The sequence below is a fragment of the Sciurus vulgaris genome, assembly GCF_902686455.1.
Source record: "Sciurus vulgaris genome assembly, chromosome: 13".
Classification (NCBI taxonomy): domain Eukaryota; kingdom Metazoa; phylum Chordata; class Mammalia; order Rodentia; family Sciuridae; genus Sciurus; species Sciurus vulgaris.
In genome coordinates, this window is record NC_136474.1 from 51,768,881 (window position 1) to 51,795,905 (window position 27,025).

Below are 27,025 nucleotides of genomic sequence, written 5' to 3' on the forward strand. Positions count from 1 at the left end.
AAGAAAAACTAACTTTTTACTTTGTTGGTTTCCTTGTTCATTCTTTGTTTTTTATTTCAATACTTTTACTTAGTTTGATTTTTCATTCTTCTACTTTGTATGCTGTTCTGTTCTTCATATCTCAAGCTGCATCTTTAGTTCATTGATAATATGCTTTTTTAATTTTCTAATATACATTTTATTTTCTAAAAACATTCCCTCTAAATACTGCTTCAGTTACATCTCCCAACTTTTTAAATGTAATTATCTAAAAATTAAAAATATTTTTAATTTCTTCTTTGTCCTTAATTTTTAACTTTGAAATTTACAGTTTTTAAAAACTATTTTTAGTTGTAAATGAACACAATACCTTTATTTTATTATTTATTTTTATATGGTGCTGAGGATCACCCAGTGCCTCACAAATGCCAGGCAAGTGCTCTACCACTGAGCTACAACCACAGCCCTGGAAATTTCCCAAGTTTTTTAAACATGTAATTTTTTTAATTTATAACTTACTTGTATTATAGTCAGAGAGTGTGACTCCTGTGATCCTCATCTTTAAAATGTGTTGAGACTTACTTTAGAATAAGAAGAGAGTAAAGGAGGCCAGTTGACATTTGGTCTGGAGACAGGAGCCAAGAGATGCAAATACATGAGAAATTAGAAAACAAAAATCATTGGTACCCTGTGAGTGTGGGACAGCAAGTGAGCAAAAGCAAGAACATACAGGAAGCAGAGACAAAGTTTTGGAAAAGAATGGTCAGAAGGATGGAATATGGACCAAAATGAGAGAACAGTGAAATTATGCTGTGATTTAATTAAAGGGCTAGCAGAATATCCAACTGGCAATTTCCAAGGGGAAGCTGAAGATGAGGAGTTAAATAGAGGTTGAAAACTGAAACAATGTTTTGCTGCTCTCTATGGGATGATAATGAGGTCACTGGAAAATGACAGTGATGAGAAAAAAAGGTGGATTAATGATAGAACCTTCGGAAACATACAGATTTAAAATGTAAAATGGCCAAAACAAAGTATAAGCCAGGGAAATTGCCTATGTAGGATTTCTTAAAGCTTCTGGCAAAGGTTCTCATGTTTAGGCTCTGTTAAATAGTTAGGAACACAAGGTACATGTGACAGAACCCTATCTATAACATGTGACAGAGAAATATAGAAATGAAAGATCCAAAATGTAAGCTTTTGATGTTCAAAATCATCTTGAGTAGACATTGAACTAATTTCCCATCCTGACACAATTTTAGCCAAAAATATAAATCCTCCTCCTCAATAGAGTTCTGAAACTATGTGATTCCAAACTTTTTTAACCTAGTACCAAAAAGATGAATATTATAGATAGTAAGGCAGGGTTCAGGGTTGTACACACAAAAACATTCCTATTTTTAATTTTGATAAATTCTAAAAAGACACTGTTGCCATTGGGTAAACATCAACAAGAAAGTCCAGAACTGATAGTAAACACAGAAAATCTAAGGAGGTCATGGTGTGGGACAATGGTCAAAACAAGGTGATCATGGGGCTGGTGACACAAAATGGACATGAGGCAACTGCTTCCATGTCCCACACCCTGATACTCATGCCAGGGTTGTTAACTCCCTTTCTAGTACTGGGTACATACCAAGCAAATATTGAGCACAACAACAATAAATCTGGAAGGCAGATTAGACTTGGCAAAGCAATTCAGTCTATTTTGAGAACATCTTGAATCTTAAAAATGTATTTGGTCATAGAAATTTTCTACTTAATTTTAAAATACCATTTAAGAGAGAGCTCACCCCATTTATTTTTGTTCTTTGAATACTTAGCAAAACTTCGTATCAGCAATTTGAAATAACAAAAACTTTGAAGTGTTTCTCCAACCTTCTATTTTTTTTTTCAGCTTCATGTGGAAATTTTATTAGACAAAATAATGTAAAACAGCACTCTTGAACTTGAGTAGGTTTTGACTTATTACCAGGTACACTGCTATTTTCAGAACAAGAACCCTAAAGGGAGAACATTGACTCTCAGGCACTTAAGTCAGATCTTCATATTAAAGATGAATTCTGAATTGTTAGAAACTTCCAGTCTTTTAAGCATATTTGTTTAGATCAAATCTAATTTTAAAGCATAGAAATAGTTTTGGGCAAAATGACATGTATCTCTAAATCTTAGTTACTATGTATTAGATGTACCTGCAAACAAATGATATTCTGATGTTTTTGTTATTCTGATGTACTTTACTGTATTTATTCATTCAACTCTGTTGACTGAGCCTTCAGGATAAATTCATGTGTGTTCAGATGTGAAAAAAGGAAATAAGTAACCAATAATGACAATTTTCAAAGGAAGGAAGAGACCAAGGTTGATAAGATTTTCAGGGAAGGTCCACCTGACAAATGAGAAAGATCCAGTGAATCTGAGGGGCTGACTGGTAAAAGCAGCCTTGGTGAGGAGGAAGCACAAACAGAGGTCAGAAGCTGACTCCTGCTCAGGAAGGTGGACACAGTGCATGAGAAGTCCCCCAAGAGAGAACAGCCTGCCAGAGCCAGGCTATACTAGCCTTCTAAGTTGGCAATATGCTGGCATTTTCTCTTTTTTTGAGGAAATAGGAAGCCACTGAAGACATCATTGAATTTATATGTCTACAACATCCAACTGCAGCATGAAGAATGGGTTGGAAGCAGGTAGAAGATGAAGAAAGGAAACTGCAGAATCCAGGCAAGAAATGCCACCACCCGAATCAAGAAGATGGTTCTGGAGCTGAAAAGGAGCGAACGAGACATCTGAAGACATCTGTACTTATTAATAGACTAGATGGGGAGAATGAGCGGAGAGAGGAACTGAGATGACTTCCAGGTTTCTTGGTGGAGTAACTGGGTATCAGGTGTTTCTCTTTATTAAAATGATGGAAATCTGGAAGAATAGGTTTCGGGAGAGAAAATCAACAGTGTGGTGTGGACACACACCAAAAAGAGATCCAAACTGATATGTGAAGCTGCAGAAACGCGGTCACTGAAATGAGAACTAGGTAGGAAATATAAGTTCAGAAACTCTTCATAGACATAGTTATGGTCACAAGAATAGAGGAGCTGTCCATCAAGAGCAGAGAAGAAAAGCAGGGCTTTGGAGTGGCCTTAGAGAACACTTGCATGGTTACAACAGGAACAGCAGGAAAAGCCTGTAAATGCAGCAGTGGGAAGAAGGTTGGGAGAAGGATGTCACAAGTCAGAAAGGACATCAGGAAAGAGCTGTCCCTCTGCCTAATGCCACGGAGGATGTGAACACAGGACAACTCCTTCTCAATCCTGGGGAATGAGTGCTAGTAGCCTTGGGAGGTTCAATTGTAGCTTCTTTGGGAAATAAACCTTGAGATGGAATGGGATCAAGCAGCACACAGGACCCATGCTCACAATGCCCAGGGCAGAACATCAAGGACGATGAAACAACACTGGGTCCACATGGGGTAAAACACGCATAGCAATCCTGTGCCTAACACCCATGTTCCAGGTTCCTGTTACTATGCCAGGGGCTTCCTGCATAAAGATGCTTAGGGGGACAGGTGTCCTGGAAAACATCAGAAGAACTCTGGGAGGCACCTTGATTGAGGCATTTGCCTACGACAGGCGTGGTGCTGTTTTAGGTATGAGACTACGGGAGTTCTTTCCCCAAGGAATTCATGGGAGGAAAAGAGAACTGTAAACAGACAATTATAATGTGATGTAGCAATTTTTATATAATATTAACTACATTTTTACAGAGTGTTTGACAGGTAGGGAGGTGTGTGTGGTGGAAAGTCAGGCTCACAGGAGGCCTTCTAGAGCAGATGCTCTCAAGAAAGCAGAATAGGTTGGGCAGCCTCATGGTAGAGGGAAGACATCCAGGAGGACAGGGAGCATTTGGGTAGAAGGAACAGAACAACCTTAGCAAGACACAGAAGCAACATAACGTGGGGTGTGAGTTCAAGTGCTTCCAATTACAGAATAAGGTAAGCATAAGAAAAGGAAGGGAGAACTTATTCAGGGACCCAAACCTGAAGGTTCCTGTCTTTCACAATAAAATATTATATTTTCCTGTGGGAATGGAGGATCAGAGCACTTAAAAATGCTTCAAATAGGAAGTGACGTGTTACAAAGATTTGTGTTTTAGATAGATTGTTCTGGCAGCTCTGTTCACACAGATTCAAAAACACTAAGACAAGTCAGAGGGACCAACTCATATCACTGCTTTAGTGGTTTGGTGAAAGATGATCTGAGACTGAACTTCATATATGGTGAGGAGGAGGGGGGAGGGGTTAAGAAATACACATAAGTTAATATGGAGAGGAGAAAAGGAAGAGACTGGGAAGATCAGTGGATCCATGAGTGAAATGAAATATAAGGAGAAAAAGCAGGTTTAGAAAAAGATGAGTTTGATTTTAGACCCACTAAGTTTGAAGGTCATGGGTAGTCCAGCAGACAGTGGAGTACATGAATGTGAAGCTCAGAAGAAAGGTGAGATGGAGACATCATTGTTTTCTAAATTAGCTTCACTGAGGTGTACGACCCATAAAAAAAATTATCCGTGAAGATTACATCTGGTGAGTACTAACGATATACACAGTCATGCAACCAGTTCCACAATCAAGCTTAGAGTACTTCTGTCAGTTCCCAAAGTTCTCTCCCATCCGTTGGAGACAATATTTGGATACTCATCGGTAAAAGGTGGCAGTCAAAGCTATGGACTTGGTTGAGGTCACAGGAAGGGTGCAACTAGGGGAACACTAACTTACACAACTGGGCAAAGGAAGCAGAAGGCGACAGAACACTCACGGAGGTAAGATAGGAGCCAGAAAGGAAGACAGAGGCTCAATAAAAAGAGAATGGCCACCAGAGACAAGTACTTAGTGACAATAGTAACTAAGATATCTTTTTATAAAAATTGTATTACATTGGTATAATTAGGACAGCAGAGACCTTAGAGAAGTCAGCTGCAGTGAAGTCATGGGGGCAGAAAATCTTTTGCAGGGAGCAAGAAATAAATGAGAAGAGGAAAGAACACTGCAACCCTGAGAGGATTTTGTGGAAAGGATGGGGCTTACCCAGCGGCTAGAGAAAAGTACTTGTGAGAGTATGAAAGGAAAATCTTGAACCTGGAGTGAGAGATCTGAACCAGCTGGTAGCCTCCACTTACTAGTTGTGTGCTCTTAGATAATCTCAGTTTACCTGGGTCTGTCTCCTTGTCTGTAAAACAGGTGACTCAATCAGATGGCCTCCATTGTTCCTTCTAGTTTTGATTCAGTGGCACTGTCCATAAATCTCGCAAAAGGAAGAGAATGATAACTCTTACAAGAGCAATTTCAATGGACTGGTGGGGATGGTGTGACTTGAAATGTGAGTAAACAGTCCCTCAGAGAAACATGACTATGAAGCATCCTGGAAAAATGGAAGCAGAAGAACACATGCTTCCAATATCTATCATAGAAATGTAAAGTCATGAGGTGACATTTTGAGGTCCAGATGGGGCAGCACCTGACCAGAGAGCCAGGCCAGTGTCATCAAATCCAGAAGAATCAACATTTATTCAACACCACATAAATGTCAGGAACCCAGCAAGGTGTGCTGTGTGCAGAAAAAGCTAGATGGCCAGAGTTCTTCCTGTCTCAGATTAACACTACTATGTGGTAGTGGACACTGTAGGTTATGGGTAATTGATAACATATTCAAACTCTGAGGAGCAAAGAATGAATGAGTTTCCCAAAATAGTTTATTCAAAACAAAGTTCCATAGATTTAGATTAATAATCATAGAATTTGGGCACAAAGAAAATATTTTCTCACAAATTCAGAAAGCATTAAGCAAAAGAAATGAAGTTCAAATTCAGATCTTCTGTCTTCAATTCCGAGCACCTTCATGACATGACAGCTACTTATAATTAACCTTCTGTGAGTACCATGCATCTTATCTTCCATAGATTTTTTGAATTGTATGAATTTATGTAATACTTTTCCTAGATTCATATCTAAATTTAAGTCTATTTTAATTAGATAATTATCAGTCAAGTAATATTTTTTTCAGTTTTGGAAAGATACATGTAAATATTCTTATGTGATCATAAATCATGATCCAGAAAAATCTAATCTCATTCTTCACAATATCTGTGGGTCTAGGTCTGATTGTATCCTGTGGTCTCCTTTTCTCTTCAGAAACCTCAAACCTCAGCAAGAAGATGAGATGAAAATATCACGTACACTGCTAAGTCCTTCAGCTCCTACCTGGGACAACTAAGCCAATAGATAGTCACATCACATTTCTTTTTGTGATAAAATTTATTCCTGAATGATTTATTTTACTTTTGACAAAGCCCTGTATGGTAACTTCTCTTTTACCTACTCTGGCAAAAAGTTACATGCCACTCATAATGTGAAATTACATGTTTAACTTGACTAACCAAGAATGTGAATAAATGAATACTTATTATATGTCCCTTTCTTGGCAGCATATTATAGTCATAGGCTTCTTTATTGTAAAACTGTATGTATGTTATGTTAGATAATTTTCTATGTCAGTTTAAATAATATAATCTACCATACATTTTTAACTTTAGAGAGTACCATAAATTTTATGACTTAAATAGTATAATGAAACTGGTGATCCTGAATGATGAAAATGTTGAGGTACAAAAAATATATATAAACTAAGGACATTGTTGCAAGCCAGGAATAATCAGATTTCATAGAAAGGGTCCCTTTTGCATAAAAAGTCATTTTTGACCTGTAGTAGCTAAGCACTTAAAAAACATTACTGTAAGTCTTAAAGTTTTTTAAAAATATTTTAAATAATAGTCTATGTAAATGCAAGATACAGATACAGATAAGTTGTATTATTAAAATTTTAACTGTAATTAAAGGACTGAACATGCTTTAGGAATAAAATTTCCTAATTATGTAACTCTAACCAAATTAATGTGTAAATATTATTCCTATATCTGCCTTCATTTTTGAAATATTTCATCTCAAAAGGCATTATAACATGTAGTAATTTACAAATATCAGAAAATATAAACCATGAATACATAAGAAGTAGGCATATGCCTTTTTATAAACAATTTATTAGCAAATATGAGAGGCAAGTTTTGCTTTATTTTATTTTATTTGGCTGCTGAGGATTGAAGCCAGGGTGCGTAACCACTAAGCCACATCCCTAGCCCTATTTATTTATTTATTTATATAGAGGCAGGGTCTTGCTAAGTTGCTGAGGGCATTACTAAGATGCTAAGGCTGGCTTTGAACTTGGGATCCTCCTGCCTCAGCTTCTTAAGCCACTGGGATTATAGGTGTGCCACCACCACTTAGTTTTGCTTGATTTTAAATGCAGAACACCCCAATCACACACACAGGTACACACAAGCAGTCATTTTAAATCATATTACACACTAAGCATGAATATTCAAACTCCTAGAAAGAAGCCAGAAGTAATCTCTGCATAAATTTTTAAAGAATCCTTATTCTATAACACTAAAATACATAAGATATTTTGGAGACAACTGGGGAAGTTTTAACATGAACCTCTTATATATGATGTTCTGCATTTATCTGATTTCTTGTTAATTTGTCTTAGCTAATAGTATCATGGTTAAATAAAAAATGCCTTTATTTTAAGAGGATATCAGTAGGTACAACTTGCTTTCATATGGCTCAGGCTGATTTAAAAAGAAAAATGTTGCAGAGACAGAGATGGGGCTGCAATGAAATGTTCCTATGTTCCTATCTGGTAAATCTGGGATCTATATACACAACACCACACATGTTCATCCCGTTACTCATTTAACTTTTCTGCAGGCTTAACACTTTTGAAATACAGAGTGTAAAAAAAAAAAATTCATTTCATGATTATAACAACTAATGATTGTTTCAAAAGAATCTATTGCATTAGATCCCACACATGAGCCATGAGCCGTGATCAAAACTATGTTCTCCCAGCTGCCTTCATCAGTTTGAAAGGATTTCATTTATTCAAATGAGAGGAAAGTGCAGATTTACTTTGGGAGGGGAGAAGGGAGAGCAGCTTTAAAGTTTGGGAGTCTGCCTGTCACACAGATGCCACATTTGGTGAGGATGGGCTCTCCGCTGCCTCCTCAGCTCTCCCCCACCAGCTGCCTGATGGCTATCTGCAGGGAGATGCAGGGAGCCCTCCAAGAGGGTGTGAGTGCAGAGACAAGATAAGGAAATGCAGTCACCCCAAACTGAAGGGACAAGGATCTCCCTGGGGTTTTCATTTGGATGGATCTCCAGATAGGGGCAGGTAGGGAAGTGAAAAGAGCTATTAGAAACCAGGTGATAAAGCAGAAAGAAATTACATTAAAAAGAGCCATCCTCTGCTCAGCTTCTAGGAATGATGACTTATAAAACTGCTTCATTGTAAATGAACTTGTTTCTTCTACTCATCAGGGTAAAGAAAACATGAAACTACAGTACTCCGAAGCTGAGGGGGAAACCAACATTAATTTTGAAGCCCAGAGAGTAAAGACTCAGGGATAGCGCCTTTAAACAGATAATGGGCATGTGGTGCTTAATAAATGCAGGGGCTTTTAAAAAAACCCTGTTGTGAGAAAGTATTTTCCTGGCTACCCACACAAGACAAAGAAAAACAGTGAGTGTTGACAACACAGTATTAAAAAGCCACCTCTACCCAATTTGTTATCCACCAATATATATATTCTTTTTAATTTACTCTAAGCCAGCATGTTGGCTCATACTATCTTACTTTTGTGTCATTATCTCTCTGCCATACACACAAGCCATAGCTGGGGATTTCAACTCTCGGTGAAGCTATGCTGAGATTCCAGATCTCAGTGGTGTTGGCATAAGTGCTGGTCTCTTCAGTCACAGAGAAGACAATATCCTAGGGAGACTGGAATTAGTCCTGTTTTGCACCATTCAAGCCAAAATGCTGCTTATCAAGAAGCAAGTAATTGCCAGCTAATGGCTATGGGGGAAAAACCACTGCATTTCAAACTAAGCATTTTTTGGCACAGGACAATAAATAAGGCTGTGGAGAGTGCAAGCATAGAGTGGGGACAGTTTCTTGAGGAGGTTAAACAGCAAATGTTAGAAAGGCAAGTTACCTCATCCGACTGGGAGGGACTGATTCTGGGCATGGGCGACACTTGCGGTGTTTTCAACTGCGAGCTGTTGCTATCTGGCACGAGCTCCCGGTGCACGGTTTGGATGTGGTTCTGGAGTTCACTTTCAGATTCGAACTTCACATTGCAGCTGGAGCAGCGCGTCTTCAGTCCCCCTCCCTTGCCTTTGCCCTCCATGGCACTCAGATTCTCATTCTGGCCCAAACCCGGTCTATTCGTGCTGGGCGGGAGGCTGATGCCTGGGCTACTGCTTTTACTGAGATTCACGCAGCCAGCACACAGACCATATGGCAGGCCGTTGATGTCAAGTTTCACCAGATCTTGCTTGGAACGGAATTCTTTGAGGCAAGATGCACACTTGTACAGTTTCTGAACGTGCTGGCCACGCCCAGTGGTCTGGACGGTGGACCCATTCCCTGTCTTTTGCATGTGGAATGTCCCATGGATTTTGAGTTCCAAGGTGGAGGTCACAGTCTGCATGCACACTACGCAGCGAAATCCTGTCAGAGAATTCCTCAAGTCAGGGTGCATTTGGCAATGCTCCAAGAACTCCTCTTCGCTCTGGAGAGGCATCTTGCAAATCCGGCAGTTTCCAGTATCAAGGCTCTTACTGTGCGTGACCTTGTGTTCTGTAAGAGTTAAAAGGGAGGGGAAACGTTCTCCACAAATAGGGCACATGTAGTGTTTGACTGGGCCAAGGTGGGTCTGCATGTGTTCACGGAGACCATTTTCAGAGAAGAAGGTTCGAGAACACACGTTGCACTTGTAATTCCCTTTAATAAGCTCGGCTTTCTTCTTCACGATGGCACTTTCTCCAGGTCTGATGTTGTGGTCCCGGAGCTGGTGATTCTGCAACAGAGTTTCCATAGTGTACGCTGCCCCACAGATGTCACACCCATACATAGGCTCCGAGCTGTCCACATCTTCCTCGCTCCCATCATGACTGTTGTGGGACTCCTGGCTGTTGGTCAGCAAGGTCTGCAACTCCACTTCCTCTTTCTGCACCTGCTCAGAGGCTCCATTTGTTCCACAGTTGGGCGTCTTGGTTTCAAACACACAATGGTTTCTCTCCGCAAGTGTTTTCTCTAGCAGAATGATGGCATGGAAGGCTTTGCTGCAGAACTTGCAGTTGTACTTCTTACTGTGAGTTGTTGATGTGGCATTGAAGCTCCACCTCAGTGCCAAAGGACTCGCCACAGAAGATGCACTTGTGCACCATTGCCTTGGTTTTTCCAGGTGGGTTGTGTTTCACGTGGAGCTGCAGGTCAGTCTCATTGCGGAAGTCCCAGTTGCAGGACGTACACCGGTAGACCTTCTTTTCATTACTGTGCTTCACAGCCAAGTGCAGCTGAATGGAGACTTTTGAGTCAAAAACTTCTTGGCAGAGGGTGCAGCGGAAGAAGACAAAGGTGTGCATGTCCAACAGGTGTTTCTGAAGGTCATCCACTGATGTGAACTGCTTGTCACAACTCTCACAGATGTAGTACGTTGAGGTGATCATAAAGTGAATGGTCACATGCTTCAGCAAGGATTCTTGGTTGGGGAATTCCTTGTTGCACTGAGGACAGGTCAATTTTGGCAGCACAGTGTCAAGATGAGTTTTTAGGTGAGTCTGAAAGCTGTCTAGAGACGTGTACTTAGCACCACACTGATTACAGATATATTCTCCAGCCGGACGCGCAGGTGCGCCCCCTACTGCCTGCATCATCTTAAGAGATGTCTGCTCTATGGCCACAGGAGACAGGGGGCTCAAGGCCCGGGATTTTTTCCCATTGTGAATATAATTCAGGGCCAAGGGAATGTTTTTATGATTCTCTTTGATATGCTTATTCAGTTTAAGAACACTGTTGAATATTGGCGAATTTGTACAATAGGAACAGGAATAGACTTCCACTACTGGTTCTTTTGGCGTCCCAAGCACTGGGGACCCAAACCGAGAGCCACTGAGGTCACAATGAACCTGTCTTATATGCTCTTCGAGGGAAGAGTCAGTGAGAAACCCCATATAGCAATGAGGACAAAAGAACGCATTACTGTCCTTAGCTGCAGGGTTTGCAAATCCGTGAGAACATCGGATGTGCTCCTGAAGGGTGTTGAGGTCGTTGACAACTTCAGAACAGAAGTTGCACTGGTAAACTATGGCAGGCATGGCAGAAACGATCAGACCTGGGTCCTGAGCTTCATGCACTTGCTTAAGATGTTCATTTAGGTTATACAGTGAGGGCAAGACCTCCAAGCAATACTGACAAATATGGGCCTGTTCTGGCTTATCTAAATGCATAGTTTTTAGGTGAATCTGCAGAACTGCAAGACTGGAAAATAACTGCTTGTTGCAGTAAATACAGCTGTAGGTGACTTTTGCTTGTTTACTCGAGGGGCCGGTCATGTCAGGGGTTTGCTGAGCAGCCCTCTTCCTCCCTCTACTCTTTGGGATTGGTGGGGCAGCCTCCACCATGGTTGAGCTGTCCACTGAGAGGTTGGAATCTGGAGTCGTGCTGGACACAGAGGTGTAGCCCACCGTGACCAGGGAAGGGCTGTTGCTGTGATTGCAGGACTCCGGTTGCTGGTGACCATCCATGTGGCTGTACAGTTCCTCGACGGTGTGGAAAGTCTCAGAACAGATGCTGCAGGAGTTCTTCTTCTCCCCGCCGTGCACCTGCTCCATGTGGTTCATGAGGGAGGTCTCCTCCACAAAGAGCTCGTGGCAGTAGGCGCACTGCAGGGCCGCTCGGTCCTCGTTCGGGGAGCATTCGGGGTGGCACTCTGCAATGTGCTTCTGGAGGTCTTCCGGGAAGTCAAAGCCTTCCTCACACTGACTGCACTTCTGAGTGTCCTTCATCTTCCAGTCCTCCATCCTGGAACCAGACTGGGAACCGTCCTTGTTCCTCTCATGAACCTGCATGTGTCCGTGTAAGGAACTAGAGGACAGGAACCCACGGCGACAAATGGCACATTTATATGGCTTGTTGGATGTGTGAGTCTTTAAGTGGATCTTCAAGTGATCACTCCTGGAGAACGCAGCATCACATTCACTGCAGTGGTACTTCTTGTCCCCCGTGTGGAGCTTTATATGGCGGTCTCGGCTCCGCTTGTGTTTGAACAGCCGACTGCAGTAGGTGCATTTGAAAGGCAGTTTGTCACTGTGACTCTGCTCATGGTGCTTTAGGTAGCTGAGGCGGCTAAACGACTTGTCACAGAACTGACATGGGTATGGCAGTCCGGGGCCACCTTCTTCCTCTCCAAAATCGCAACCTTCTCCATGACTAGGGGAAGTCTGGTCCTTGCTAGAAGGTGAGGAGGCTGGCCAAGAGCATGTGGGATCATCTTCAACATCCACTCCATCTGCAACGAGAAGCAACAGGATGTTTCATTACATGTGCTGAGAATTTAAGAGCGAGTCTACTCTACCATTTCAGCAAGTATGCATGGTTGGACCATCTTGAACCTTTCAAGAAAGGAAAAAAAAAAAAAAAAAAAAGAAAGATGAGAGAACATTTGAGTGAGACATTTTCAAATCTGACCCCAAAGCTTTTATTCTACATTTACTTTTTACTGGGCTGTAAAATATAAAAAGATATTAAATAGTTCTATGTCTAAATTACCCTTTTATTACTTTTTATCATTCTTCCTTAGAAGCAAGGTATATATTATACATTGACAATTTTATTAAAATGCAGTTTTTAATATATTTAATGTTTCTTTTGTATTCATTCTAAAATGATTTGCATATTATGTGAGCATCTGAAGAACCAAATGAAAAGAGGAAATATTACAGGAATGATTTAAAATTAATGCAGTCAACCCAGATGTCTAATATTTAATAAAAAATTCCCTCTGCATTTTGCTTGTTTTTCTATAAAAAGGCAATTCTGAAGACCAAAATCTTTTATGGGGTTCTTATTGATACAGACCTTATTGCTTTCAGCAAAAAAATATTAAAAAGTAAGCACATGAAAGAAGACAGAAAACACAATAATAATTATGTCTTGTGTAATGAAAGACAACCAGGATTTCTTCAATAACTGAAAGATTCGAATACCATAGGCCAGAAAATGGATTATTAAATGTTAGAAGGGTACTGTTCGATATTACATGTAGCTGGGATCAGCCAGGATCAAGAAAAAAATGAGAGTTTCGTAAGGGCCAGATTTTAATAGTGTATTTTGTTTGGAAAGTTCAAGAGGTGGCCCACCATTTCTTCCTTTTGCAAAAAGCTTCAGCGGCCTGAACTTCCTTAGCTAAACAAGACCTGCACTTTGAGGTGAGCAGAGACAAAGCAACTTGTGAAAAACTGGAAACAGGAAAAGTGATAAATGATTATGGTAAATGCTGAAAGATTTATGAGTAACAAAGAGAAGACAAACAAGACTGCAAGCCAGATATAAACTTCATAAGTTATCCATAAAGGTACTCTACATTATGTTTGTATTAGGATGTTTCTTAAAAACTACGTTTCTAGCAAACGTGCACTCTTACTTCTCTTGCCTTCTTAATATCGAAGCGGAAAATAAGACTTTCTCAAAACAGGTTGTGAAACAACTTTTTTGTTTTTCAAAACAACCTATCACTCAAGATCAGAAGAAATTTGAAAAGCATTCATCCTCCAAAGGCAGCAAGATTTTTCAGAAGTATAGAAAAGACAAGACCGTGGAGTCGAGCTAGCAGGGAAAATGTTTCTGTTAGAATAATGAGTTCAATTAGAATATTATTAGACTATTCCAAGAGTAGTCAGTGAAAATCAGATAATGAAAGTTTTTAAATTCTTTAAGACTAAAGTTCACTAGCAAGTGAAATGATGAACATAAAAGCAGAAACTGGCAAGCATTATGAAACGAATTCCACGTCTGCTTTCTTTAAGGTAACAAGATTTTACTAGATTGTCAGCCTCTTCCTTATCCACAGGAAACAGATGAGGATCATTCCTTTCCTGCATCTAGAAACTGATGACAAGACCTTCTCACTATCAATGCCAGATGGCAACCCTCTCACCCTGAAAAAACAACCAAACACCATTCCTGGATCCCTGCCCGCTGCAACAAAGCTCCGCCATACGAGTTGAAAACCACATGATTTTGTATCCTCATTTATATGACTCCATAATCCAACATGCTTCCAGCCTAAGAAAGGGCTTCATAATTGCAAGTGTGATCCATATTTAAAATGAATGCATCAAGAATACATACAGATAAACTTACCTCATCACACAATGCACAGAAAAACAATTTTTAAAAATCTAAAACCTCCAAACCCTATGAAAATCTAGTTTTTTCTTAAAATGGTGTTATGTCCCTAAAACTGGTATCCCTAAACCAAACCAAAGTTTCCAATATTTCCCTACTTAAAAAATTACTATTTCTTAAATCTGTTCAGTATTCTAGATAAAAACCTATCACACTTCACATTTATCTTTTATGCTTAAATCCTGCTGTTTCACTTAAAATATTTTCAAACACATCATCTCATTTGTACATTTGGGGGAAAACATTGAATCAGAATTTGTCATGCATCTAGACTGGGAGGAAATAACTATTAAGCTTGAAAATTTAGCAAGTGAATTTATCATTAAATTGTAGACTGTCTGGGCATGATATATTATCATACAAATGCATAAAGAATTATAGAGCAATGGACCATTATAAAAAGTGTGCAGTCCCTGACAACATGTTTAAATCAGGTTCTTGTCTGTGGTCCATGCCTGACTATGCCTATTACATAACTGTTCTCTTAAGCTTGTAAATTTCGATGACATGTCAAGTGAACTGAAGGTTAGGATCAAGTTCTTAACTGGGATTCAAGAGAGCTGGAAATGTTTTCTTCCCTGTCTCTTGTCCCTATTACTTGTCTCTGTAATGGAAATACATAGAAATAGATGACAGAATTTATAAGGCTGAGGGAAAGGGGGAGAATGAATTAAGCAGAAGCAAGGAATGCTATTTTGGAAAAAAATAAAGGTTCCTGAAAGGCTGATTTTTCTGCTTTACACTCTAAATTGTAAAAACCTTATTTGCCAATACTATTCTTCCCATGTTTTTTATTGGTGCATTATATTTGTACATGCACACAATAAAACCATATGATTTGGCCAATATCATTCCCGGTATTGCCTCTTCCCCTTCCCCCTCCCTCCTTTCCCCTGGTCCTTTTTCCTCTATTCTACTATCTCTCTTTGATTTTCATAAAACCTCCCCCAACCATTCTTTTCTTTTTTCCTCTCCAGCTTCCAAATGAGAGAAAGCCCTTGAGTTTCTGAGTTTGACTGATTTCACTTAACATTATGTTCTCTAGTTCCATCCATTTTCCTGCAAATGACATAACTTCATTGTTCTTTCTGTTATTTGCCAGTACTAATAATGAAACTGTTCTCTCAGGGATGCATAAAAACTCAATCACAGAATGCCTAGCAGGTTTGGTCCACACTCTAAGGGCACCAGATCCTCCTAACACTTGCATGGTGGTGTCATCTCTGCCAACCATTGGTAATATCTGCCTAAGAAGTGACCCACTCCCACTAACTTAAGTTTTCTGGCAGTCACAATGTAAGCTATGTTTAAATAGCTAATATAGATTTAAACAATCTCAAATTCTCTTTTACACATGGAAGAACCATGAAGGATTCTTTCAACTCTGGTTTCTGAATCAACTTGAACTTTTTCCCCTTCGGCACTCACTAAGTGCTACTTAGGGGGACTGTCTTTCTGTGTTATGGCAAGTTTTCTGCATTTCAATGTGAAGTGCTTAACATGTCCATGTTAAATTTTAATTTTTGGAATCAGTCACTTCACACTCGCTGACTCTCAGAGAACTGAAAAAAAAAAAAAAAAAAAAAAAAAAAACCAGAAAAAGAAAAAAGAAAAAACTTTGTTGGAAACCAGCTTCCCAGTCTAAACGTCTATTTAAAGATGCAAATGTGTGTGTATAGTTAGTGCAGATGTTTTTCTACAGCAACTGTACTTGCTGAGTTTCACCATTTCCATAAAGCACATTAAAACAAGTGTGTGAACACTCCGAGATGAAAGTCTCAAACACTCCTGAGACTTTCCGTGGAAAGTAGAGCCGCCTGACTTTTCTCCAAGCAGACAGGAATGCCCATGATTCAGCAGCCTGAGTAAATAAAAGAGGTCCTTATTTCCTAATTTTGCTGGCTGGCCACACTGCAGCGGCCTCTGTGCTCCTGCCAAGGGGGATGCAGAACTGGAACTACACCCAGCCGCTGAAGGCCTGCCTTTGTTAGCCAGCCAGGCTTTCCCGACCATCTTCTGGCATCAAAACGGCCATATCCTGCAAGGAAGACCTCCATCTCAGGCTCAATGGCTCTCCAATCTGCCTAAAAGGACGGAACAACAGATTTTGCCGGGTCTGTGTCAGAGGAGGACAGCTGGAAACTCAGTTAGCAGCAGAGCAACACCTGTTCGGTCATATTTATGGGGGAAAGTGCTCACGAACAGAAAAGTGAAGTCATACTCGGAGTTCTTCCACAGAAAAAAAGGCACCAGAGCACAAAGTACCTTTGTGATGTGAGCTACCAGCCCCTCATGCACCAGCCCAGGAGGAGTCAGCGAAGATTGGGCATCATCTTATCCTGGCTGCTGCAGATGAACAGACAAGCACACTCGGCAAGGCCACCCTGGCCTCAACTCTGGGCCTTATAATTTCAGATTTTAGCCTGCTGTTGTGGAAGCAAAATGCCGAGGGTCCCAGCCACACTTTGGTTTTCAAGTCTAGTTGAAGCAGCTGATAGAAAAGTGATAGGATCAAAAGAGGAGGAAGAGGGTAGGTGCAGAAGGGTTAGAAGCGATGCTCATGCTTATTTTCTATCGTTAAGCAGGTCTTTGTTAGTGTAAGATACACACCTCCTGAGGACAGGGACCAAGCCTTCCAGTGTTGACTCCAACAATACTGGCAACCTGGAATTATTAAGGAGAATCTGAAGTAACAGAGTGGATTGAATCACTTTAGATGCTAAGGAAATTATCCAAGTGTCTGAAGTTACAGAAACTTCTGACACATCCAGCTCTTCACAGGGCTGGGTCGGTGAGAAGCTGACTCTGATATTCTTGTGCTACCTGAGTTCATTCATTGCACCGGCAGAGTACTCGCTTAAGTACTCATCGGGGACTCAGTATCATGTGTGTGCAAGTGCCACACAGCAAGCTTTCTTTAACAGGGGCAGGATTTACATCAGTGGTTACTTTTCAAGTGAGGAAAAGAAACAGAGACACCGACAGGCCTGGTCCATCTGTTTGCAGGAGTGCCGGGACTCAGAATAAGAACTAAAAGTCAAGAGTCTGGAGTTTTATTTCTAGCTTCATAACTGACTTCGAGAGTGACCTGGCCAAGTCATTTAATCTGCCCCTACCTAGGTATTTCACCTGCAATATGAAGATAATAATTCTTGCTACTTACCCTCTGGGGTGTTACAAAGATTAGTGAATGTTTCTAGGGCACCTTATCATTGCTGGAAGAAAAGCTGCATATGTAAACAAAAAGATTTATACGTATTGCATGCATTTCTGTTTCCATGTGCAAGCTTCTGTGTATACAGAACAAACACATTCTAACATTTTCTTTCCTTTAATGGAACTCCTAGAATATTAGTTATAAAGATTGGCCCAATGGAAATCTACAGCGCCTTATGCATTCACAGTTGTATATACAGTCAGCAAGCAAATAAAATATAAATAGTTGGTGATATCGAAAAATTAATGGGCCATAAATTCTTGCTGACTACATTCCAAGTATTAAATTATCATACACAGGATATAATCTTGAGTCTTTACAGACAGGTAACCTTGTAATGAGTATGTTTCTATGTAATTCTGAAGCCAAGTATATAATTTTGAAATTACCCTTAAAACATGAGCAATACAATACAATCATGGCATTATTTAACGCTATAATAAGTTAATTGGGTAGATTATTTTTTTAAAGTGTCAAACAATAGGTTAAAACATAAAACGAAAACACATTTCCAGGTGCCCCTCCTTCCCTTAGATGACTCTTTATTTCTGCCAGCAGGCTGCTGGAGTTCTGAACTTCCTTGCTGACAGTGCTTTTTTCATTCATTAGATACCTGAACCTTCTTATCAGAAGCTGAGAATCCTGAGGGAAACATACAGGTGTGTGGGAATGCTAGGAGAAGTTAGGCATTATTCAAAGAGAATGTTTTTGTTTTTGTTTTTGTTTTGGTACCACTGAACACAGGTTCTTTTCAACCACTGAGCTACATACATCCCAGCCCTTTTTATTTTGAGTTATGTTGCTTAGGACTTCGCTAAGTTGCTGAGGCTGGCTTTGAACTTTCGATCCTTCTGCCTGAGCCTCCTGAGTCACTTGGATTACAGATGAGTGCCACCATATCCAGCCAAAGAGAATAGTATTTTGAAATGTGTTTAATAGACAGAGCTTTAAAAAGGTATTTGTCGTGTTACTTCAGTGCTATCAGAGTAATGACTCTACTTCATCATATTTAAAATCTCCCAACCAAATCATGCAATACATTTTTAAAGCAATGATTTAAATTGCTAAGGGATAAGGTCATTCCAAATAAACCATTATGCATTCTTGCACGATTGCTTCCCTTCATTCTCAATAGAAATGTCAACATTTTAGAAAAAAAAAACTGGAACTTTAGTAATATTTAACTTTTGTACTTCTTTTTGCTTTGTTTCACTTTTCTAAACCAACAACTCCACATTAAATTCACTCCTATACTGTATAACTTACTTAACTACTTGAAAATGAATACTCCTTACTGGGTGTTCAAAAGAGAAATGTGAACTTTAAAATTATTTATAATTCACAGATGCTTTTAAATTGTGCAATATTCCAAATGGTTCTGGAAGGACCAATTAAATGCATTAACAGTTAGGTTATGGGGAAAAAGAGTGGTCACCCATTAATGACAGCAGCTGTGGGGACTGGGAATTGGTGGTGTACATTTTTTTAACTCAGTCTCAAGATGAATTCCAGATATCAGAGCTCAGAGGTTTTTTTTTTTTTTTTTTCTTTTAATAGTTCCTAGTAAAAAAAGAGGCTCACTTTTTCTCCCAGAACCCTTAACACCTCAGATGAGCCAATGCAAGAGATAAGAAGTTGTTAGCACTCCTCCACTGTTCTCCTTGGGTAATCCTAGGCTTTACATCCGTGCTGTCTTTCACAGGCACGTTTGCCCTGCGTGTGCAGAGAGAAGGACAAATGTTTTGCTTGCTGTTGCTTAAAGTTCATTTGAACAGACGGAGCTCAATGAATTCCATCTTCTGCAGCCAAATTAAACAGAAAACAGTGCATTCTTAAGCAGTTTACACTTAACTCCACCTCTCAAATCAGAGGAAAAAGCTGACGTGAAACACTGAAAGAACAGTCATCGTCTCCCTCACGGAAATCCAGACGGAAGCCAGACAGAAGGAAAAGTGGTTTCCAATTATGTGGGGGCTGAGAACTGCTTTACTTTTCGATCTTCTGGCTCACTTAAAAATGTATATAACTAATTATAAGCGCCAACCTCTCGGAGCTCAGTAACAGGCAATCGTGTATCACACATCTGTTTGCAGTGCTGTGACTGAGCATTCTAAGCTATTTAACATGTCTATCTCCCTTTAATAATGACAGGCGTCACCTGAGTAGATCTCCTGGCTCTGCTTTCTTTTCTTTTTTTTCTCTCTACTATTTTAAGTCAGAGGGCACTTATTAGTTTCTATATATTCTTGTGTTTTTATATTTCCTTGTACCACAAAGACCTTCTGAAGCAGTTATTCATTGTTTATTTAGTTCATCCATTTAGTTAGCTAATATTTATTAAGCATCTCCTAATATGTATGTGCTCAGATACTGAATTCTTGAAATTACTTTTTTTAAGTTTTTATTTCCTTGTCTAAAATACCAGAAAAAAACCCAGCCTGCCTCATAGAAAGTACTATTAGAGTCAAATATGACATTGTATGAAAGAGCCTTCAGAACTGCTAAGATGTAGAAATGTAGTAAATTATAACTACAATTATGAAAGCCCATGTTACCTTCCAGTTATAACTGAAAAATGGGAAAAAAGCACAAAGGAATAAAAATCAACTATATTTTAGTTGTTTCTTTTCTCGTATTGAGTTTCTAATAATTTTAAATGACTTGAAGGGCATTTTTGTTTAAAAATAAAAAATAAACCAACACACACACACACACAAAACAAACTTGTGAATGCTACTTGGAGATCTCGTGAAAATCAATATGCAGACGCTCATTCCTTAATAGGTACACACACTGGCAGGTTGTGATTAATTCATTAGTAGAGTAAATCCCCACCACAGAATGGCCTGCATTCTAAGTGTTGTAGCCACATTCCTTAATGCATCACCACCCTATAACTCACTATTTTGCTTATTTAGAAATTCCTTGAGGCAAATTCTGTTTTCCTTCAAAAATCCCTTGTACAAGTATGAAATATATCTGTTGAGTGTTAAAGAAACAGCCACATCTTTTGAAAAATACACAGCAAGTTTCACAGTGCCACCATGTACATCATTAGCGATTTTTAAATTAACTTCTTCACTGGGGAAACATAAGGTAAAGAGGATTCTTCCACTGAGAAAACCAAGTTTGAAATAGCTTCATTAGGGAATGACGGATCTTAGAAAGTTCATTTTGAACTTTCTGTTAATGGTTTTTTGAAGACTTGCCGTAAACAGAACTTTCTTACAAAGAAATCAAATTCTATTTCAAAATGACTGACATAACAGAATGTTTTGTCATATTAAACTACACTTTATTGAGTATTTTTCCAACATGAAGGCTTTGATTCAAGGCTGGAAAACTTTGGGTCACCAGGAAATATAACAGTCCTGCAACGTGGTCACTGCAACTGATTTTCACACGTATAGTGTCCGTGGCAACAGTAAAGTCAACTCGAATTTTAGGCAGTTTAAAAGGCCACACTGTATACTGCAGACAAGGCCACTGGAGAATACAAAAGTGTTGAAAGGCTAAAATTTAATTAATGAACAATTAGCACCCCCTGTGGGTTCATTGTGCAGTAAAGTGATAAATACAGTTTGCTAATGTAGAAAAAGCTGTTACAAAGATTGCAGGGTGGTTATCATTACAATGATCCATTCGTTTGCCATTGTAACACAACTGGCCTTAATGTTCTTGATTTTGACACTCGTGTCTAATATATGGGAGAAACCCTTAAAGTAGCAAATAGTCATTTTTAATTTTGTTAAGGCATGAACTGACTCACACAGGTTGTTGGGATGAGATGTAAAAGCCAGTCAAATGGCTGGTGAGTACACCTAGCCAACCACCCAGCAGCTGAGACTCAAAGTACTTTCTTTGCCTACTCCCTACTTTTCTGTTTCATGGAGAAGGTACATGCTATCATGATACTGAAAATTCAGAGATGTTGGACTATCTTGAAACTTTGTATATAAGAAGAGGTCTGCAAGCCAGGTGCAGTGGCACATGCCTCTCTCATACCAGTGACCCAGGAAGCTGAGGCAGGAGGATCACAAATTCATGGCCAGCCTGGGCAACCTACCAAGACCCTATCTCAAACTAAATAAAAAGAGCTGGGGATGTAGCTCAGTGGTAAAGTACCTCTAGGTTCCATCTCTAGTACAAACTTTTAAAAAGCAGGGGAGGGGAATCTGCATTAAAATAGAATTTCTACAGTGTTTCAAGAGAATCACTATCTTTCACAATGGCACTTATAAAGTAAAATTAAAATTGAGAAGTGAGATCAGATCTGAAGTAATTCAAATGATAGAATGAGATAAGGTTTATAAAAGTATCATATAAAGGAAACTGCATTCTTTGCAGTTTGAAAACTGTTTTCTGAAAATAACTTTAGTGAGGGTAAAACAAAATATCTCTACACAGATCATATATCACATACCTTTATTTACAGAGCTTTTCTTTCATTGATCTAATTATGCAAAACATGAAAGAGAGGTCATTCTGGAAATAAGGTTGATTATCAGTTTGATGGATTTTCCTGGTATCCTTCCAGTTATGGTTCAGTTTCCTCTCCCTTAGAACCTCTCCTTTAGAATGCACATGAACATGAAGTCAAACCCACTACATGCTATCACTGATAACAGCCCCAGTAATTTATTTTATGGGAACCAGTACCAGTCGAAATTGTGTACACTATGTACATATGCATGAGTGTTTTTATCCAGAGTTGACTCAACATTCAGAAGAGACTAGATAATTTATGCCCAGGTAGCTTTTCTAATATTTTATATATTTCTCATTATAAAAATGTTAATCATAATAATTTGCTGCTTAATTCCAGTAACTCTGTAATCATGTCTTAATGAAACACGTTCAGGGGAAGACTGCAACACTATTTTTTACTGATGTGTGTGTGTGTGTACACATTATTTTTTAAATTTTGTGTATGTATAAAATTGAGATTAAATGTCTTGCCAAATATCCTAATACCAGTGACAGTCAGACCTCAAAGACCTTGTGATACCTCCATTTCATTTTACCTACATCTAATGTAATTTTAAAATAATAAGTCAATGTAAAAAGAGAGAATTCAAGGCTGCAGGGCACAGTAACAAGACAGGTAATGAAGCTAGCTAGAGTCGGGGAGGTGGCTGGAGAACCCATCCGTGTAGACATTTGGCCCTCTGGCACCCAAAACATATGATAACAGCAGAGTTCACTAAATTTCACTGGAATTTTAATGTGCAAAGTATGATTTAAATAAGACTAAGATAAGAAATTCTGGTCAGATTGTAAGGCACTTGATAAGTACCACCTTATTCCATTTGTGAGGTACGCCAATTCTGAATGGTAATCTCCATAGAGAAATTTATAGCAATAACTTTTGCCTTTGTAAAAGGGACTTCAGATACCAACACACATCTATATACATCCAAGATTAACTTTCATGACCCCTGTGAAAGCATGTGTCTAATACTCAAAGACTGAAAATCTACTAGCACAGTTCTGGGGTCTTGGCTGACTTCACATTGTTTATACCAAAGGGCTGAATCTTTACAAAACCTCCTCCCACCCTGAGTTCGATTCTTCTCTCTTAAGATGAGTTGATGTTTGGCATAGGCTGTACATACCTCTGGGTCCTACTTGAAGGATCAAAAAGGAAGAAATTGAGTGAATTTGATTGAAGCTTACACAGAGAAAAGAAAGTGAAGGCTGTCATCCCTAACTTTTCATTTATATTAAATATAAAATTTAAGATCTGTAAGGAATCTTGGCCTTTAGGGGATAAAAAGTATTAATTTTACAGATGAACAAACAGGTCAACAGGATGAGTACAGTGGTATAATCCTGCACTAACAACAACAGTCTTTAATGGTATCAGTAAAACCCAAACTCAAATCCCCACACCCAGGCAAGTACCCAGACTCTGTGTGCAGAAAACTCTCCAAGTCCACCCTTCCCTACTCTTCCACATTAAAACAACGAAACAACTCAAATGCTGAGTCACCTTAGTTTTGTGTCTAGATGAATAAACTGAAAATGGTGTTTAACGTTGTTCATTTTTTAAAACTTCACTGCTTTTCACATTGCAAAACCAATTCATTTTAGTTGACATACACATTCATACATATATTCTATGAACCTGTAACTAACCATCCACAAGTCATGACAACCTATTTCTTAATTTAACGTCACTTCTGACACCAGGCTGGAAAATCACACACACATACACACACCCCTCCCGTGTTCCTTAGCAGTAGATGATCCCTCTCAGCCTTTCCTCTGAGGCATGTTGGTGCTAGATCAGGTATGAGCAAATAAAAGCAGAAGGAAAGGAAGAGTCAAAAAGGTACATGGTCAGCTTCATCTTCCTTATGCTCCTACCTCTAGATCATTCCCTGCCACTCATCCCGGTGAGGCACAAGCAGGATCCCCCTCACCTAATCCTTAAGCCACCATTCCATTATTAGTATTATTACTGTTACTATGGCTCTATACAACAAAACCAAAGGCTGACTCAGAACGACGGTCCCTAGTATAATCTGCTAATCACGTGTGCCCTATCACCTGAACTGCCTGTTGAAAATGCAGACACCCAGGCTCTATCACAGGCCTACTAACTCTGAACTTTGGGGATGGGACTCATACATCCCCATTTTTAATAAGCTTCCTGAGTCTTCACTTGTACTCCCAAGTTTGAGAACCACTGCAGAATTGCTTTTTCCTTTGAATCATCTAAGTCCTTGATTTCGAGTGTGTTGCACTTCACTCTTGCCTTTGCACATTTGCTGCTCTGTACCAGAACTGCACTAATGCAAGGCTTTCTCTCCCTATTTCAAAGCCAGTTTAAATCCAGCTCTTCCAAGAAACAGCTTTTACAGCCAGAAAATGAGATCCTTATCTCTTTGGCCTCCCCATCCTTTCCTGATGGCCTCCTCTCACTTGGAGGAGGACTCCATACCTTTAAATATTTTCAGTATAATGTTCAATGGGCTGTAGTAAGTCACCTTCTAGAGAAGGTTTGTCAACAGCAGCTTATAAACTTCTAGGAAAAGACAGTAACCATTCAAAAGAGCTGTAAATCTCCCAGTACATAAAAGTGGGGTGTATGTGATTAGGATGAATAATTCTGAGTAAATAGTCATGTTTCCAGTGTGTACAGTCAGGCTTCTTGCTGAAAGACAGGGATGCAGTCAGAAAAACACATCTCTAGGCAATTTCATCCTTGTGTGAACATGAGAGTATACTTACACAAACATAGACAGTATGGTCAACTACCCACCTACCCCACTGTCCTACAGTGTTCTGTCATTGAGCAGGTCATTATGCAGTGGTAATGCATGGAGAAGTCTATTTCCTGAACTTCTGCTGATGACTACATAGAGGCTGCATTCACTTGAGAGACATATCAAGAGGGTTGTCATGAAACTAAAAACAAAGCAAATGGATATCTGGAGTAGGAAGTGAGGAAAGGGGAAGGAAGCTTCCTGTAATCCGCAATATTTTCTTTTTTCACTCAGGAAGGCGTTGCTAGACTTGCCGATTAAATGCCTCAAGTATGGACCTCTCTAGAAATTACAGATATCTTGTTCTTTGAACAGGCTCCTATCAATCTCCCCCGAGTTCCTGGGCTGGGCATGTTAGTGAGCCATGCCATACAGTAAATTAAGCCTTTTGCTGTCAGAGTGGAAGAGTGGGGAGTAGAATAGAAGCTTGATCTCAAATGATTTTTATTGGCTTCATTTACATCCTGTTTAAGGTCTTCTGAGTAGTGCAAGGTGTCTTATCTCAGGCTACCAGGGGGTATTTAGCAGTCAAAGCAGCTAACACACTTTCCCTCTCCCTCTCCTCCTGTCCCACTCCCTCAAGCTCTGGGTTTTTTTCAAGTCGCCTTATCTTATCACACAATCTCTTCAGGATGAGGAGAACCCATACTTATCAGAAGCAGTGCACTCCATTGTCATTCAGGACTGTTAGAGACAAATGCTAGTTTAAGTCAAAAGAAAATCTGTTAACCTCTTCTGCATTCAGTTTAGAAATACTCAGGAATGTCTCACCTTTAGTAGGGCTCACTGCTATGAGAAGTTTCCCCTTGAATTCACGTGCATACAGAACATCAACCTCTATCAAGGTCAGAAGACTGGCTACAAAGTGGCTGGTGATAGCTGCATACTGGCTTCAGATAATGCAACCATGCACTTTACCTGAGGCTTCATGTCATGGCTCCTACCCCCTGGTCATTTAGCCATGATGGCAAAGGAGGAGGAAGTTCCAATAATCTACTAGGGAAAACAAAACCCAGAAACTAAAGGAGAGTGGGAGGTAAGGAAAAATAGTTCAGAGACAAGGAACTTCACCCCGATGTGCCTGAATGCTAAACCATGAGATCAACATAAACATAAGATAGCTGTAGGAATGCATGCGGCACATATCATCTCTAACAGCAACACAGAAACCATGATTCAAACTTATTAAATAATCAAACAGTCTGCTGGGACACCTGAGTACTGAGGAACTGGATCTTCTGTCACAAACTGATAATCCTCAACCCTCTGCACACATTGAAATCATCTCAGAAACTCTTAAAAATACTGGATCCCTCCTCAGACTAATTAAGTCAGCCTTTCTGAGGACTGAGGTTCCTTGGGGCTACAGGCAAAGTTGACGAGCACTGTCCTAGACTGTCAGGAGTCAATAAGCAAAACTCATGGAAGGGGTTCTAGAAGTCAGACTCTAGAAAAGCAAATCCCTTTTGTGTCTGGACACATCTACCCTGTGAAAGGAAGGGCAGCACAGGGACAAGTTTTCTACAGTACTTTGTGTCAAATGTGATGAACCTGATGTATTTTTTTCATGGGGAGGGGTAGTGTAGCAAGCAATGCTGAACAATCCAATCACTCACCATTATCACGTGTAAGAGAGCAATATGTGAACGGTGATTAGGCGTCTCATCTGTGTGTTTTATACTCCTTTTAAAAATTCCCATTACTCTTTTCCTTCCTACCCCAGCACCCCATGGGCTCCTTTATACTAGTGATAACCCCATACTTTCACCTGCAGTGAAGGCTCTCTTAATTGTCCATTATCTTAGTGTGTCAGCACAAAGGAGCAGGGACAGAGTCCTCGTCCAAATGGTTTCACCTCCCTCTCCTGAGAGTGATGCCCTTGTCAAGGCATTAAAGACACGAAAACCTGCCACTTATCAGAATTGTATTTGAATCGAACCACTGTCCTTGAAAACTGTAGGCAGGAGATATTATCAAACTGCATGGCCTTGCCAGCTCTAGTTCCATGGTGGCTCAAACAATCTAAAAAGATACTATCCAAACTTTGCCATGCTGTCCTCATAATAGAATTGCAGGTAACAATGAAAACGTGTTCACTGCTTTTTTTTTTTTTTTTTTTTTTTAATGATTAAATACAAAGAAATCCATGGGTCAGGTTGTTCAGGAATATAAAGTTAACAGTTCCAAGCCGTAGGAAA

General features: G+C 39.6%; 1 protein-coding gene across 1 annotated transcript in view; it reads right to left on the reverse strand.

Moving 5' to 3' along the window:
• ZNF521 (zinc finger protein 521) overlaps positions 1-27,025 on the reverse strand; it is a 270,355-nt gene that overhangs the window by 143,900 nt on the left and 99,430 nt on the right. The window contains 3 exon segments of the mRNA XM_079108749.1: positions 9,082-10,251; positions 10,253-12,441; positions 16,950-17,003. Coding sequence (XP_078964875.1) covers positions 9,082-10,251; positions 10,253-12,441; positions 16,950-17,003 — 3,413 coding nt within the window.